The sequence below is a fragment of the Drosophila mauritiana genome, chromosome 2L, assembly GCF_004382145.1.
Source record: "Drosophila mauritiana strain mau12 chromosome 2L, ASM438214v1, whole genome shotgun sequence".
NCBI classification, from domain to species: Eukaryota; Metazoa; Arthropoda; class Insecta; order Diptera; family Drosophilidae; genus Drosophila; species Drosophila mauritiana.
Window position 1 is genome coordinate 450596 of NC_046667.1, and position 18217 is coordinate 468812.

General features: G+C 45.6%; 1 protein-coding gene across 2 annotated transcripts; it reads left to right on the plus strand.

Moving 5' to 3' along the window:
• The first annotated feature begins 939 nt into the window (after positions 1 to 939).
• On the plus strand, positions 940 to 18217 carry LOC117150655 (protein expanded). 2 transcript variants are annotated; one of them, XM_033317641.1, is made up of 6 exons: positions 940 to 1828; positions 8012 to 8148; positions 8214 to 8359; positions 12629 to 12708; positions 12773 to 16133; positions 16195 to 18217. In XM_033317641.1, the coding sequence occupies exons 2-6, from the start codon at positions 8057 to 8059 to the stop codon at positions 16791 to 16793; spliced, it is 4278 nt and encodes a 1425-aa protein (XP_033173532.1). In that variant the 5' UTR covers positions 940 to 1828; positions 8012 to 8056; the 3' UTR covers positions 16794 to 18217. The 2 variants fall into 2 exon arrangements, with proteins under 2 accessions (XP_033173532.1, XP_033173533.1); XM_033317642.1 differs by lacking the exons at positions 940 to 1828; positions 8012 to 8148; positions 8214 to 8359 and adding an exon at positions 9453 to 9612.

Genomic DNA, 18217 nt, shown 5'->3' on the forward strand with positions numbered 1-18217 from the left:
GACGAACTGGTTAAAACCTTACTTGGCTTACACTGATCCCCGCCCTTTCGTGGGGCGTGTGTATGCCGCATATTTGAAGCAAATGATGGTTGAACAGGCGGAGGAGGGGAAATGAAAAGGAGGAAAGCTAAAGAAGAGAAGAAGAGGGAAGAGGGAGCAAAAGGAATCCAGCAAATCAAGCTCACATTATGCTGAGGAATGCGCCCAAGTGACGATATCGTAGCAGCAGAGGACGCCGGTAGAGGCAGAGTCTTCAGACCCTCAAGTTCCGATTCTCCCTCGTCCAGTGTATCTGTATCTGGAGTTCTGCCCAGAGAGTTTATTTATAAGATAGTCGCATCGATAGCGAGCGCAGGGATACTGAAAGCTAGATTTGAATCCAACAGGCTTCCGCCATAGTTTTGCAAAAAGTGAATGCCAAAAGATAGAACTAATAATGTAGGAATAAGATAGTAAATAAACTACAAGACAGCTTTTGATAAAGCAGAATTAGAAAATAGGGTACCTTTGTAGAAATCTTAAAATTTTAAAGGTTAGTTTTTCCAGCTGCCGTCAGATTCCGCTGAGATGCATTTTACTTAAATCTGCTATCCTAACAGGGTATCCTTTAAGCCCTTGAGAATCGGAATCGTCGTCTCGCAAGATAAACCAAACCATTGGAATTCCACTACTCACACGGACGCACACACTATGTAGCTGGCTACTGGGATTCTCCTTTGAAGTTTGTTTTTCTTTTATTGCTTATTGCTATTTACATTTTCGTAGTCGTTGTTATTGTTGTTGTTGTTGTCGCCATCGGGTGTGTGTATCGCTGTGTGCGCTTCTTTCGAATTCGAATTCTCTCTTCGGCTCTCTGTTCGTTAGACGCGGCTTCGTTAAGTTTTAACGAAATCTCGACTCGATCTTCGTTGTGTTCGGTTTCGCTGCGCAGGGGCAAAATCAGTATATCGCTAAACGTCAACGGTAACCGAACAGATCGTCGGGACAGCAAAGCATGTGCTTTCCACTGGGAAATATGAATTCGGTTTAATGAATTTATTCGAGACCTAACATTCGGAAAAGTTGTTCTGCAGATCTTAAATGCACACCAGCTCGCCCAGACACACACACACACACAGTGCTACACAGATTCAGTTGCTTAAAGTGAAGTTCGGTTTTCACTGAAACAAAAACAGCGCGCTTCGTTTTCGCACTCGCCTAAATTACAAAAGTGATTTTTGTTGGTGTTGGTGCAACTAGTTCTGATTTTGGGAAAACGCGCCTTAAAACCACGAAAATATCTACGACTAGTAGTGTAAAAAAGCTGAAGTCAACTCCGAAAAGTTGGTGCTGGTCAAAAAGAAAAAATTCAGCCGCAACAACAACTGGCCACTGGAAACTACAACTACAACAAATAAAGCAGTCAGCAACAGCAAAAACAACAACCCAGCAAACGGCATTCTTTCGCGCAACAACAACGACTCCACGCACACAGATACTCGCAGTTGCGCTCGCCCGCGTGTGCAAGTGTGCTGGTGTTAGTGAGTTTTGATTAAAGTATGTGCGACGCTGGAATGCGACCCGATCGCTGTTGACTGCGCAGTCGCAGCGCGCGTCGTGGAAGTGGAAGAGGTCAGAAAGTAACAACAACGAAACGAAAATTTTACTGTTAGGCACTTATCGATAGCCAAATCGATAGATCGGTTCCAGAGTGCACGAATAGTGAGCTTAAGTTAAACAAAACTAGCAAACCAAAATTAAAAAGCCAGTTATTGTGGATTACGCGAAACAGAAGCAGATACAGATACAGATACAGCATTAACAATGCCGACTTCTGCAGCGGCTTAAGGTAAGAAAAGGACAGATACACGTGCAGATATAGAGTGGTGTACCCATATGGGGCCATTTCCCCGGAATTTTAATGACTCCCTGAAAACGGCAAACAAAACAAATGCCAGCAAATTTCTTATCTGTCAACCATAAAATCGCCAACGTCCAACGATTGTTTAACATTTCGTTGTTGTCGCCAGCTTTTTTTTTAAATTTTTTTTGCGTCCCGCTAAGAGTCGAAAATCCAGCGAATTGTGCAATTAACCCATTTCGGGCCATGGAATATCAAATGTCAGTCAAACTTGACACTCTACGGAGGGTATATTGAAATGGGGAAGCTGTTTAGAGTAATATTTTGTCATTTAAATATGCACATTCATATGTACATATGGGTGGGCATGACCGACTTTTTAAATACCGGTCACATTTAATTAATTAGTTTTGACATTTTCTGTGTGGCCCCAACGTATCTTCGATTTCATGAGTTCCGATTAACAGGCTACTTAAACGGTTGTCAAAACGATCAACGGCGATGCAATTAAGTGAAAAGTGAAGCTCCACCGAGTTCTATTGTTATTCCCGGGTTTGGAATTTCAACCGTCCATCGGGATCCCTGGAACAATTGCTGAAATCAGAAACCGCCTGGCAATCAGACATCTTGAATGTAAATCAGCGAAAGATAAACAAACCGGTGAAAACACACGCTTTGGGTATCAGTCGATAAGCTTTAAGCGGTTAAGCGCTAATCGTTAAACGATTTTGCCACCAGGCAATCATATACATATGGGTAACTGTATCTGCAAACAGACGTATCTATATCTCGCCAAGTACACATGTATTCCCCGGATCGCAGTTGTAGTTCGCTTGTGGTTTTTTCGATTGTGCACTGACATCCACATCTCCATCTCCGTGCGTATCTCCACATCCACATCACACTTGACCTCAGGCAATGGGCTTTTGCATTGAAGCTGACAACAGCAACAACAATGATCATACAAACTCAAAATATTAATTTCGTTAACCGAAATTCCTGCACGCAGTTGATATGCGTGTGCGAGCATTCAAAAGTCTGGTTGCCCATTGCCTCGAACAATTCAGGCAATTAAAATGTACAACAAATTAAACAAATTTCGAATGACAATCGGAGTCGAGGCTGGCTCAGAGATATAGAGGATACACTAATGAACGACCTTCGAGGATTAAAAATATTTACTTATCTTTAGCTCGTACAGAAATATTGTTTTAACAACATATTGCCAGAAAGCAAACATTTGAAAGCCTTTTTACTAAGAACTGGTCGAAAGAATTACTTCAGCCATAATCAAAATTAGAATAACTTTATGCACCTTAAACTTTAGAATTCTTGGTTGCTCGTATTGAATCGCATTCATTTAACCCAAGATACCCTGTATGGACTGCTAATTTTTCTACGGTATTACGGCAGCATAGTTTCGCACGCCTCCGATTTGGCATGCGGCACACGTTGCGGCTTCTTTTTTTTTGTATCTTGCTGTTTGCTGCTCTCATTGTGGAGGCCATCGCCTCCGCCACCGTTACCACCTTCGTTCGCCCAGTTGGGCATTTCGCGTCTGCGGGGTGTGGTGCGATGTGGTGGTGCCTAGCCAACTGAAGCCGAGCGACGACGTGTGGGCTGCTTTCTTTTGGCCCACTCCGCCCTGGCTGCTCCTCACAGCTATCCAGCCAACCGAGCAAGCGACCATTTTCATTATTATCATCGGCGGTCGGCGGGGACATTTCACGCATTTCAAAGACATCAAATTGTTTGGCCATAACTGGCACAACAAGTGGAATTCCGCAGCTCGGAATTCGGCATTTGCCGCTTTGCTGTTTTGTTTCTCAGTCGCTTGTTCCCTGATTTCTGTTTTCTCCTATTCGATATTCGCAGTTTGGCAAAGAGACGACGAGTTATTTGCCGATTTGATGGCACACTAAACCCGGCATACAGAAAACATAGTTATATTTGTTCCACGTCGCTTTCATAATTGCTTGCGATGACTTCAATTCAAAACAATATATATTATCTAAATAATGCTTTAAAGGTGTCTGGATTTTGCGAATTTGAAAAACGTGTGCTTCATGAGGTACACCCATATTGATGACTCTTTACATAATTTGCGTCATTAGGCAATTGCAACAATCGATCCGAAAATGGGCATTTCGGGGACTTTTTACCAGAGGCAGAGCCAGAGGCTGAGGCTAAACTCATTTGCGCGACAACACCCGGGAGCCACACCCCTTTCGGAATACCACTTGTGGGCCCCGTTTTGAATGACGCTCATCCGCCGCGTTGGCCAGCGTGTGAAAATGCCAGCAAACAGATCCGAACTGAACTATTTCTGGCCGTCCCATTGACGCCAGTTGCCGTTCTATCGGTAATTAAAAGGCCCAGACTCACGTAGAACCCGCTCCGGCTTTAAGTCCATTCCGGTCTCGGCAGTCCAACTCATGAGCAAAATATTCCACGTCAAAAGTTACCGCTCGCCGATCCGATCGTCATTCATTAGTTGGCGAGCTGAGAGCGCTCGAAACACTTTCAATAAAATGCGAATCGAGTTTGAGAGGCGCGCGGTACGCGAGCACTTACCGCAGACTCAAAAGATCGCCTCGCCATTTTCTCAAAGAAGTCAAGACTGTGAGGAATGCTGAGGGATCTTTCCGTGGAGTGTGTGGGTTGAAACGGGCTTCTCATACGCTTTCGCTGAAGAAAGATAAAGAGGTAGATAGATAGTCAGGGCTACATGCTAAATCCAGTTTCGAGTTTAGAACTGAGGGCTTTTCGAAGTTATGCGTGATATGTTATCCATTTTGGCTACTTCCTATCAGAGCCTAAGTGCGGTTGGATGGACTTGTATGAAACTGTTGAATACATTTTTTTTAGGTGAATATAGACAATTACAAGTGTATCCCAGAGTTAGCGATCCAGCTTGGTGATCTCTGAGACCTCTCTAGAGCCAATTTGATTCGCATTCCTCGCTGCGCGATCTTACGACCGCTTGCGCTGCCATGTTTATTGATCTGCTCAATGCGCACTCGCATTCCGCGCTGAAATCCATATGGATATTTTCAGTTTCTGATTCGTTCAGCATTTCAATGGGCCTGCACATGCGGTTGAAACGTTTATCGTAGTCTCGACTCTATAGGTCTCGGTTCCGGCACCTCCGCCTGCCCCGCCTGCCCCACGATACGTAGTTCTTTGGACCTCTCTGAGGTCTGGGGTCTGGGGTCTGATCGATCGAATCGATCGTTCGACTTTGGCGATTGTTGGAACTCGCTTGACAAACACACGCCCCGAATGAGCTCAGTGCATTGGCATGTGCAGTTGACATAGTAGTCGCTCGTTCACAGGGAGAAAAGAAAACCGAAATAAATATTAAAGTTCTTTATTTTCTTATGGAACCTATCAACAACAACAACGCGTTTAGATGACTGTATAGCTAGGAACGAACTAGAGGTATAATTTTTTTATATAATATACTTTCAAATGAAATAAAATTCGTTTATTAAATGCTAAACTTTTTACAGTGCTTTCTGTGCTTAGTTGCTGTCGCAGCACAACGTGGCGTATGCGGAACGTCTCTGTTGCTCAGTCACCGACTTAATTCTCTGCTTTTTGCTCTCTTTACCCCTTTGGCATTCGCTTAGCCAGCAGAAAAGCATTCACTGCTGGCGCTTGCGCCATTTAATTGACTTTGATCGCGGCAGAGCCCGTGAGATTTTATTGCTCCAGGCGGCATCTGCCCCACTGCCTCCTTCTGCTCATTCAGTGCCTGCATTCCAAGCTCTCTCGGGAAGCCGACCTACTCGCGGAGCTCCTAACATCCCCCCCCGCGCTGAACACGTTCACCCCTCGCTTAATCATAAACAAAATATTTATTGCCATTTGCTAATTGCTGATTAGCGTGTCTCTTGCGGTCGCTCAGCTCCACTTGGCTCGCTTCTTTGCCTCGATTTTAATTGCCAGCAGTGCACGGTGAAAATCTGGATACTCGTTTTATACCGAAATGTTATAAATCTTACACTTCTTTTATTTTTGACAAGACAATATTTCTCTCTCTGCTAAAATCCCCCAACTCGTAGTTTGGCTATAATAATTAGATTTGCCACGGCTTTTCTTTGCTTCCCGCTCTTGTTAGCCAATGGAATGCGGATGATTTTCAATGATTGAAATTTTTAAAACCCAGGAATTTGTTTGAATTTTTAATTAAAACGCTTTCGTTGACTCATCCTCAAAGAAATCTCGATCCCACATATGTTTTCGCCATTTTCGGATATTGGCTTTGTCGATTACATAATGGCCGGCATTGTGGGGGTTCGGAATTGAAGAGAAGTGATTGCCAGGAGTTTTCTGCGAAGTAGTCTTTAGTGAAGTCGTATCGTCTTAATAACTTTATGACAGAGCTATTACTTCCGCAGAAATCTCGCCAATCAGACATCGTTCTCCTTGTTGCCATTAATGGTCGTTTTTGCATTAAAGCCGCCGTCGTTTCCTTCTCAGCTTCTATTCATTTCATGCAATCTGCTGACTAGCTTCCTTTTATTGTTATCGGAATTGATAAGAGGCCTTTGGCAAAGAAAATTAACTGTTTCCTCTTATTGTCTCTCTGAATTACATATCATTATGCCTAATTGACAAGGATAATTTTCTCGGTAATGGTAAAGATAATTTGTTTTATTATTTGTAATGGGCACTTAATAATATTGTGCTAGAATTGTCATCAAACCCCCCCAAAAAAAACTTCAAAAGATAGTTATTAAGTTGACTCTCTGAAATATGTAATTGTTTTCGAAACCCTTTTTCTTGGCCAGTCACTCAACATCTGAGACTGAGTGATCGCTTAATCCAGTTCGTCTTGAGAGCTCAACAATGTAGTTTTTATGTTTATCAGTATAAATTCCTCGGTAATAAGTCAATCGTAGCACATTAGAGACCTGGAATTTCAATTCTCGTTTCGTAATCGTCTGCGAACGGTCATAAAGTGTGTGTCTGAGCCTGTTCTCCAGATCACCTTAGCCGGGTCCAAGGTGCGCATGGAAATCGGCTTATATATAATTGCTTTTGAAAAGCTTTTTTGGAGAGGTCTTTCCGAGGGGAGGTAGCTTTGTTTACGGTGTTCCCAGATATTCTTTGGTTTCTAATTTATGTCAAATGTGCTCTTTGATTGATGATCGCTTTTCGGTGGGGAGGCGGTGGTGGCGGAGGCATACCTCCGATCGGTCCGGTCGTATATTTATAAGTCAGGGCGGTTCTTCCAGCATCCGTCTCTCGGTCTATCTATGGTGTGGCATGCAGATGCCACTAACCCTCTCTATCGGCTCTCGAGTTCGACTCCGACTCTCGATTCGACTCTGAATAAATTTATTGAACGTTCAAATTTATTAGACACAGAAAATGCGCCAATATTGAAATTTATGCGTCTCCGCCGGGTTGGTAGAAACTGTTGTCGCCGCTGCCGGCGCTCTATTCAAAAAAGTTGATTTGATTCGATTTGATTTTAATTTATGCACAAAATACTTTTCTTTTATCACGAGTCCAGTTTCGGTGTCTGTCTCCCTCTTAGCTCAGGCATTTGGAACTTTCTTTAACTGAATTTTAATAATTTTATGCGCAACGCATCAAGAGGGGGAGGGAGCTTGGCTGCCACGCACGCACCGCCAAGAGTCCCCAGGTATTCACTATTCACTATTCAGTTTTCTGCCCAAGTCCAAGTCCCCTGCTCGCTAATCAAGTTTGTCGCCTGAGTCTTTCGTTATTGATTGGTGAAATTGTTCGGCAGTCGGTGAGTCCAAAAGAGGCGGGCGCCATCGCCATCGCCATTGCCATCTTCCGCCTTTCGTCTCCAACTCCGTCTGGGGCGGCTCCAGCGGCATCAATTTGCCTGAAAGAATGGTGCCTAACCGATCCGATCGAGTGGCAGCTTTATCGCATCTGATGAGCCAGAAATGCGGTTAGAAATGACGCGTTGGATGCGACAATTTCTCTTTGGAAGAATTCTAAAAAAATCTATTAAAATAAGTTTTCTTACATATTTGTAGTAAAAATCTAATTGAATGCGTTTCGATTTGTATATTGTGCTACCACCACTCACTTGGCCAATTTACAAAATTGAATCCTGCTTTGTGGTTTAGTTTCTTTATTCATCTATACAGATATTAATCTTTGTTATTCTTTTACTTTAAATAGCAACGTATTTCGAACGCGCGCGCTGTATACGGAAAATGATGCAGCATGCGAGCATTTTGCACCGTCAGCGCGCCTTTGGAAGTATGCGCGTCCTCAGCAGAGCAACTATCACCAGGCTCGCGATTCCTGGCCCTGAGGTGAGTGTTTAATGCGGAAAGGCCGCCCAAAAATGGTGTTGCTTAATTTTGTGTGGAATTTGCAGACTTCTGGGGCAGCAGCAGCCGAAAACCTTGTACTTCCTAGTCGATGCCAAGAGTCGAGTTCGAGAGGTCTACACGCAGACATGTCTGCACTTTGCCACGCAAGGGATGCTGGACACCGAACTCTTCGGTCTGGCTGTGCTCATAGGTGAGTCCATGGCGGTTCTGGGAGGGGGTTTCAAGTCAGTTGCGTCCAGTTTGTTTCCGAGTTGTGGAGTAGCCAAATGCCAGCGATAAGGCATGAAAAATACAACTAATAAACATAAACCAGTCCGCTCTAAAAGCTGCTCATCATCATCAGCAGCAGCAGCAGCGGCAGAGGACTCAGCCTCCATCCTCCTTTCTGGCCAAAGCGATCTGCCAAAACACATAAAAATACCAACACAGCGGAGCAACACAAAAAATGGCACATAAAACGAACAAAAAGGCAGGGAACGCGTCGCCTTCATGGCGAACAAACAATTTCAGGAATACAGAAGAGGGGCTCAGCAAAGGAGCAGCCGTTGAGCTGCAGATGCAGGGGAGCAGACACAAGACGCGTGTTCAGTAATTCAGGTAGCCGTCGCGCGTTGCATTAACACAAACGAATCGAACGACAGCCACGGAGGATGGAGTTTCGAGGATGGAAGATGGAAGAAGGAGGATTGAGGATGGAGGAGCCCAGAGCTCCGGAGTCTGAGCTGAAACCTGGGGAACAAGCAGACAACGTCTTTGGCATTGGCCACAGATATATGTGTTCTCCAAAGACCCACAAGCAACCCAAAAACGGGGAAACGAGGGGCACGGGGAGAAGCAAACAAGAAAGGAGAGAGGAATTTGATTTTCTGGTAATCGAAGTTCTCTTACTCTTAAAGGGAAAAGTATATTAATTACTGTACAAAAGAAAGATTTTTATCGTTTATTTCAAACGCCACGCAAAATGTCGCCTGTTTAACTGGTGCAGAAACATCGAATAGCCTAGGAAGGTTATTGTTATTTAACGCAATGACTATTCCTGTATACCCTTAATTTTGTGATACGATGTTAGAGCAGAAGCCCAAGAACACAACACGTAAATTTTCGAAGCTGGTTGGCTTGGCATCAATTTCTCGGCAGGAGGCAGGGGAGCGTTGAAGTTGCCACAACATCTTCAGCTAAGAATTTGGTATGCAGCCTGAAGCCGGATTCGCTGCCGAAGCTGTAGATGCAGCTTTAACTGAGGATCGGGCTGGGCATGCCAACGTCCTCGCCTCGCAGAGGATTCCTCAGGCGCAACTATGAAATTGGCAGTTTGCATTCTGCTTTCGTGTGTGCGCTGGTGCTTGGGTTTGTGGCCAAGGATTCCTGCCAATGTCGGTGGACGGTGTATCTGTGATTGGTATGCGGCTATATATTGTTGTTGTTCTTCTGGCCTCGACTTAGGTATGTTTTCGAAACCCAATCCCTCACCCAGAGTACATATATTCAGCAAACTTTAAAGATAGGTACATCGAATATTATTATCGAAATCAATCATTGAATAGGTATTTACGTTTGCTGACTTATCCTGGAATACTTCGGATAGCTAGTCCTTTAGTCCTCCTATGTTTTCGAGTTCGTAGCTATGGTCTTTCGATATTTCCCTCAAAAAGAAGCAAAAGAGGGTCACAATTAAGTTGCGTCTGCTCTTTTGCTTTTAACGGTGATGGAAATGAATTTACATTTTATGGCCGCCCAGTGTCAATAAATTGCATCTTCATGCAAATTTAAGCTGCTCCTTGGAATCGCAGCACTTTAAGTGGCACTGGGCCGATGGCCATTTGGCAACATTGTCATCCAGTGGTCATCTACCAAGCGACATTCTCCCCTTTTGGTGTTATTTTTAGGCTGTCGCATTGCTTGAATTCCACTCCCCAGCCGCATTCCGGGCCAGAGAAGCACATTTTTCGTTCCCCCTTGGCTCCGGGCTCATGATTTTCCCCACCCTTTTTTGTGGAGCCCCACCCCCTTTGTAGCTGAAATCTGTAGACCAGCATTTTCTTTTCCATTTAATGTTAATGGCTCATAATCATTATTATACGGCGTTGGCTGTTTCGTCTTCGTCTTCAATCTTTGGACGTGAACACTCGGCCTTGCATCGGCTGTCCATCCCCTGGAGCTGCCTCCTCTCCTCTTCGGGCTGCGTGCATCTGATAACATCGGAAATTAAAATTCTTTTGGTTTTACGTTTTTTTTTTTCGTCTTTCGTTCTTCTTTTCCTTAGCCAGTTTCGATGCACAGACACACACATAAATTTATGTTGCTGCCCATTCTTAGGATACCCTGTAGACTCCCCATCCACCTTCCTGGGTATATCCGAAGTTTCGAATTTACAAATATTTTATTTTTGTTTTTATAAACTTATAGCACTTTTTGGGCTTTTAACTTATAAAGAACTTTATATTCTCTAGCATTCTATCGTTATAAATTAATATATTAATAATGCACAGGTCCAAGTCTTTGGTCAAAGCCAGGAGAAGTTTTTCGTTTAGTTTCGCCTGCGGAATTTTTTATTTTTTTTTTGGTTATTATGGCCACTCCAGCTCGGACTGCAGCCTTCTTGAAAATAAATCTGAATCTGAAGAATTCCAAGCCATGGCATGGCATTGGGCGCAGCTGTCCCTGGCTGCGTCTCGTTCTCTTTCTCCATCTTCAACTTAAGACTGCATCTCCTGCCCCCCACCTCCTCCCCATTCTCCTGCCATTACCTCAGGAATTCCTCTGCTTGATGAGCCTTGCCCCTGCCCCTGCCTCTGCCTCTGCCTTGCCAGCTGCCTCTGCTTTTGAGGCTGTAATTTGTGTTGCATGTGTTTCAAATTGAAGATTTATTTCGCTGCCCCTCGAAACCCTCCTCCAAAAACCGAGTGCGTGCGTGTTAATTGTGAGCGTTGAGGAATGCGATGGAAAATATGTTAATTATTAGGTTTTTGCCGTTGGGAGCGGGCAAGGTAGAATGGAACGCTGGGATTGCGTGAGGATCCATCACATCAGGCCGCCGTAGACGAGTGGCTTCCCGAGATCCGACTGTTTTGGCCCTAACACCTGCCCGCAGCTCGTAGAATACCAGGATTCCGATACGTGCACAGGAACGAATTCCATTGGAGAGCCTTTGGCCGAAAACTTCTGGAGTGGAGTGAAATTTGAATGCGAAAAGAAATCGCTTTGAGTTTCGAGGCTGGAGTCTAAAAACTGCGGCTAAAAACCGAACGACTTGGGTTTCAGCTGCCTCTTTTTTCCAGCGCTGCTTACCTGTCTTTCTACCTGTTTTTTCCTCTTTCTCTCCGGGTTTTGTTCGATGCTGCGTTTTGGGCTTGGTATGCAACACTCGCTCTCGCCTCGACTCCGGTCTACACTGGGCAAAAGAAATGCGTCTTCTCGTAAATCCAAATAAACTGAAAATCGCTCTATGCTATAGGAGAAGTTCCCCTTCCCAGAACAAACTTAGTGGGGGGTGATTAGGTTTGGCAACAAAACATTTTGCTAGTATTCCCTAATCATTTTTTTGAGTGATCCAAACTCGAAGAGCTCTTCTCCCCTGGCCATCCACTTGTTGCCACTTCCATTCCAGCTTTGCGTCCACGACGTCGTCATTGATAGGCACTTATTCGGCCGCTGATGATTATTATGATATTGTAGCTGCTGCTGCTGTGTTGTGGACTCGATGCTGAGGTGCCTCTATTCCATGGCCTCCTTCAACCTGCCTGCCTGCTTTTTTCATAATTATTATTTTTCATCTTGCAGCTCTTCATTTTGTATGCAGGAATTCCCATTTTTCGTTCGATGAAGTGTGTGTTGATTTCGCTGTTGTTTTTTCTCTGCCTTCTCGAGCACCGCCGACATGCCCTTGGGCCCTTCTGCTGGGCTCGGGTCGGGCTATGTAGCCCGGTCCGGTACCGGTCTCGTCTTCGGGCATCAGGCAATGGGCCTCTGACAACCTGACGTGTCGTCATCATCATCGTCTTCATCTGCTGGAGTCTCTGACTCTTGTTGATGTCAATGGGTTGCTTGTTTATTGCCTGACAAACTGACAGAAGTCTGGTCGGGGTCTCGATCCGATTTGAGTCCGATTTGGGACGCAAGAGGAGCGCTCCCTCTTGCATAGCCGAAAGTTCATTTAAAATTTTGATTAGCGACCTTGGCGGCTGCGCGCCAAAAAGTTCCTTAGCCCAACCGGAAATTCAGCCATGGCATGGCATCCGACTTGACAAGTAATTTGATATTTCAATGAAAGCAGTTGTAGGTCTCTGATTGGTTATTTATATATCCTTAATGAATGCATCTTTAAAAGCCTACGAAGTGTCGCTTTCAACTTTTAAAGACATTGAAATGAAAAAAACTTTTTCGATAGGATAGCAGACCCAAAATTTGACGAATTAAACATTTTTTATAATCAATCTCTCTCTTGTTTCGTTCGTTGCAGATGGCGAGTACATGTTCGCAGATCCCGAAAGCAAGCTCTCAAAATATGGCCCAAAGAGCTGGCGATCATCGCACACCCACGTAAATATTTATTAAAGAAGTAACTATTATGATGTGTTAAGTAATGCGGCATGTCTTTATTTAGGGGCTGGATGCCAACGGACGACCGCTCTTGGAGCTACACTTTCGCGTGCAGTTCTACATCGAGAGCCCGTTCATGCTGAAAGATGAGACGTCCCGCCATAATTACTACCTGCAGCTGCGCCACAACATCTTGCAGCGCGATTTGCCGAGGGATCAGGCGGAGCAGGCACTGGTCTTCCTTGCTGGACTGGCTCTCCAGGCGGACCTCGGCGATGCTCCTCCGGGCTCGAGTAATTCCAAGGATGATTCAGGGGAGGAGACGTTGGCATCTCCTTCTAACGGAGGAAGAGGTCTGAGTGCCACCACTACATTACCCAAGATCAGCAAACGTGCCAATGAGAGGATGCTTAGACTCTCGACATATGTGGCGTCCACATCAAAGAGAGAAACAATACCGTTGCCACCCACCCTGCCACCGAATGGAGCAGATTACTACCGGATCGAGGATTACCTACCCAGTGGACTGCACACTCCCTGGGCGAGAAGTGCAATGAGAGCCTGTCACCGGGAGCATTTGGGCATGGCCACAGCCGAGGCGGAGCTGCTATATATCCAACAGGCATGCAGTCTTCATGAAACAATCAATGCCCATACCTACAGGATGCGATTGGCCAAAAGCGAGCAGGGGTCTGGCAGTGCCTGGTTCGTGGTTTATGCCAAGGGAATCAAGATCCTGGGAGGAGAGTCTAACAACAGCTCTTCCAATCCCGAAACCACAACCTTTCTGTGGCCGAATATCACGAAGCTCTCCTTCGAGCGGAAAAAGTTTGAAATACGATCTGGAGAGAGCCGAATCACCCTGTACGCCGCATCCGATGAGAAAAATAAACTCTTATTGACCCTCTGTAAGGATACACATCAGTGGAGCATGAAACTGGCTGCCAGGCTAAAGGAGGTATCCAAACGCGAGGAGGAGGAGGCTGCCGAATCCCAAAGGCTACATGCCAGTTACGCTTGTTCCAGAAGTCTGCTCTTGCCCTACAAAAGTAAAAACGAGCAGCGAATATCGGTTATCTCGAGTACCAGCTCAAACACAACCTCTGGAATAGTAAGTGACCGAGTGCACTCCGAAGACGAGCTGGAGATTATGATCAATACACCACCAGCACCCTTAGCTGCTCCGTCAACGGAAAGTTTGGCCTTGGCTCATCTTTTGGACAGACCCAGTGTGAGCAGACAAACTTCGAGCGTGGGTCAAATGTCTCTGAAGGATTTGGAAGAACAACTGGCTGCCTTGAGTGTGAGGCCACAAGACGCGAGCTCTAACGGGGCCACGATCGTCACGAACTCCTCTGTTCAGAGAAATTCCATGGGAACAACTGCCAATGATTCATCTAACGCCACTGATTCACCCAGTTCGCAGCATAACATCGGCTCTCAGTGTTCATCCACTTGTAGCACTGTGGTGGTAACATCTCCTGTAAATGGAGCAGGGGCTTCCTCGTCAGGTGCTCCCATACCTGTACACTCCACTTCATCCAGTTTGGAACTTGGCTTTAGTCACACCGCTCAAAACTCGACCCTGAGCGAAACGAGTCCCGACGATTTTCTCTCCACATCGGCAAGAGAAGAAACGGAGAGTGTATCGGGCGCATCTGGAGTTTATACATTGGCGCACGGAGCTCCACCCACGGAAACCTCAGGCGTTTACACCATGCACAGCAGTGAGCTAACTGGACAATCATCGGAGATAGCCGAGTCGGAAAAGAGTTCGCACTACGGGATGTTCCAGCCCCAGAAACTGGAAGAAGCCCACGTGCCACATCCTGATTCCGTAGATGGAAAAAAGAAAGAAGACTTCAGACCGAGATCGGATTCTAACGTCAGCACAGGGAGTTCCTTTAGAGGTGATGGCAGCGATCCAACAGACAACAAACATTCCTTGCTCTCCGCAGAAGAGTTGACCAATTTGATTGTGGGCAGGGGGACCTACCCCAGTTGCAAAACGGTATCTAGTAGCCTTCACTCGGACTGTGATTACGTGACGTTGCCACTAGGAGATCAAGGAGAAGAGGAGGTAGACCAACCACCAGCACCACCGCCACCCTACAGTGCTAGGCATGAGAAAACTGGTCTATGTGGCCCACCTATCGCCAAACCTATTCCTAAACCTATAGCTGTGGTAGCTCCCAAACCAGATTCACCGCCATGTAGTCCACCGGTACCGCCAGCACCAATTCCAGCCCCACCGCCCGCTATTCGACGAAGAGATCCACCGCCTTATTCCATCTCTAGCAAGCCCAGACCCACATCCCTGATATCTGTCAGTTCTTTGGCAAATCCGGCGCCCAGTGCTGCCGGCTCGATGAGTTCTTTAAAGTCCGAGGAGGTTACAGCCAGATTTATCACCACCAGGCCACAGATTAGTATTCTGAAAGCCCACACCAGTCTGATTCCCGATGGGGCCAAGCCAAGTTACGCGGCACCGCACCATTGTTCATCAGTTGCCTCCTCCAATGGATCGGTTTGCAGCCATCAGTTGAGTCAGCAATCGCTGCATAACTCCAACTATGCAGGCGGATCCCAGGCTTCACTGCACCATCATCACGTGCCGTCACACCACCGACATTCTGGATCGGCAGCCATTGGAATACCAATACCCTACGGTCTGCACAAGAGCACGGCTTCACTGCATCATCAGCAGTCATGTGTGCTACTACCGGTTATTAAACCTCGGCAGTTCCTGGCACCACCACCTCCCAGTTTGCCGCGGCAGCCGCCACCACCGCCCCCACCGAATCACCCCCATCTGGCGAGTCACCTTTACGGGAGGGAAATGGCTAGAAAACAATTGGAGCTCTACCAGCAGCAGCTTTACAGCGATGTGGATTACGTAATTTACCCCATTCAGGATCCAGCTGTAAGCCAGCAAGAGTATCTGGATGCCAAACAGGGATCCCTACTGGCGGCCATGGCCCAAGCAGCGCCACCCCCACCGCACCACCCATATCTGGCCATGCAGGTGTCGCCGGCGATTTACAGAAGCACCCCCTACCTGCCAGTGGCGCTGTCGACCCACTCACGATATGCCTCCACCCAAAATCTATCGGATACATATGTGCAGCTGCCCGGACCCGGTTACTCACCCCTGTACTCTCCTTCGATGGCCAGCCTATGCTCGTCGTATGAGCCTCCACCGCCGCCTCCCCTTCACCCGGCTGCTCTAGCAGCAGCTGCTGCGGCGGGGGCTAGCTCCTCGTCTTCCTCGATGTTTGCGCGATCGCGATCAGATGACAATATTCTGAACTCACTTGATTTGCTGCCCAAGGGAAAACGACTGCCACCGCCGCCACCACCACCGTATGTAAACAGACGGCTAAAGAAACCACCCATGCCGGCGCCCAGTGAAAAGCCACCTCCAAGTGAGTTATTACATTAATTTCATATTCATTTCGATAACTTATTAATCTCTCCGCTTTTCAGTACCCTCTAAGCCAATTCCTAGCAGGATGAGCCCGATTCCACCACGAAAACCCCCCACGCTGAATCCGCATCATGCGAACTCACCGCTAACAAAGACCTCCAGCGGCGCCCAGTGGGCAGGTGAGCGTCCGAGACCTGACTTGGGTCTCGGTTTGGGATTGAACCGGGGAAACAACAGCATTTTGGCCCAGCTGCAGGCTTCAATGGCCCAGTCTCATGCCCAGGCACAGGCCCAAGCGCTGGACATTGCCCTTCTTCGGGAGAAGAGCAAGCATCTAGATCTGCCGCTGATCTCGGCGCTCTGCAACGATCGTTCCTTGCTGAAACAGACTAAGGTTGTTATAAATCCGAAGACTGGCCAGGAGATGCCCATTTCCAGTGCGCAGCCTTCAGGTGCCACCACAAATGGGGCTGCCAACTCTTCTGCCGGAACAGGAACCCTAAACAAGGCCAGAAAGGGATCTACCGTAAGCCATCGTCATCCGCAGGACAAACTGCCGCCTTTACCTGTCCAACAATTGGCAGAGGCCAACAACTACGTGATCGATCCCGCTGTCATGATGAAGCAACAGCAGCAGCAGCACAACAAGACCAGCTAGACTCGACAAGCTAATTGGGAACCGGAACGGAAGTGGACATTGGGTCCAATACGACACTCTTCTCTCTAGTTCGATTGCTGTTCGAAGTGCTGATGTATGATTGTGGCCAGGTGAAGAGCTAATTATGCGTTTGGAAATTTGCATAGATCGGGTGGTGTAGCGTTATATAAATTCGATCACAGTGTTTCGAAGGGTAAAGATTCGCCGGGCACAAAAGGGTAAATGTAAACAAAAACCCACCGTGAGAAACCATTTGTCAGAACAGCAGAAACAGTAGCTATTTAGTAGAAACTAACATGCATTTAACTAACAAAGCCAGTTCTTTAGAAAAACACAAACTAGCAGGTCCACAACTTCAGATGGTAAAATACACGAGCCACTGAATCAACTGAATATCACAGAGTCAATACTTAAGCCTACAGGACGTGAGCAACTTAACCTCAAAATACACATTCAAATAATCAGAACCCAGTCTAGTCACTTAAGGGAATTGGTAACGTAACCACAGCAGAGACCACAATGACACACCATCGGAAATAGAGAGGAAGCAACAATACTCAAGTATAAAATACGACCACTACCTAATTTACTAAACTACATCGTAGATCTTTAGTCTTAGCTGCAAATACTTAGTTAGGCCAGAAATGCGAATACTTAAAACTAACTACTTCCGCCCAAACAACTGTGATTGATTTTTATTTAAACTTATACTAAATTTATAACTATTTTAGTCACCAAGAACAACGCAACATATACTATGCAAATTTTTTAGTACGTAGCAACGTCGCTCTTTATACACACACACATACTCACAACGAATCGGGCCAGCGATAGAATCAAGTGAAAAGCATTCAAATCGGCTATGAAATGGTTTGAGATGGGTTTGCTTGCTCCGATCGCTGGACGAAGGGAACTAAAGAATTTCAAGAGTGCCTAGACTTGCCCTCCATCCCCACCATAGTAATAAGCGAGAGATGATTATGATTTATTTTTTGTATCCACTTTGTTTATTATTTTTTGTTCGATTAATAATCCCCCACTGTTTTTTGGATGTGTGAGTGTGCGTGCAAAAATTAATTTGAGTTTTTGATGGATGTCACAAATATTTGCGTAGATTTTTCTCGACTAAAAGTCTATGGCTAAATTGAGGAATGTGATCTTTGAGAAAATGTAAAATTTTTGCCATATATCTTACATATACACCAATATATATACATATATATAAATAAATATATATACGTATACAAATATTTTTATTTATTAATTTACAAAACAACATTTAAATAATGCATTTATAAAGCAAATCGTTAAAGCATCCAACAATCGTATACGATAAGTAAAAGTCCTGCAGAAAAGCATACAGAAATTGTAAAAACTATCTTTTCAAAATAAATGAAAATTTAAATAAAAACGTTAAAATAAAA

Excerpts from the sequence above, each read along its gene's own strand:
- LOC117150655 (XM_033317641.1), top strand. The coding sequence starts at position 8,057 with ATGCGAGCATTTTGCACCGTCAGCGCGCCTTTGGAAGTATGCGCGTCC. Across the intron at positions 8,149-8,213 it reads TCGCGATTCCTGGCCCTGAG|ACTTCTGGGGCAGCAGCAGC; the intron begins GTGAGTGTTTAA and ends TGGAATTTGCAG. Across the intron at positions 8,360-12,628 it reads CGGTCTGGCTGTGCTCATAG|ATGGCGAGTACATGTTCGCA; the intron begins GTGAGTCCATGG and ends CGTTCGTTGCAG.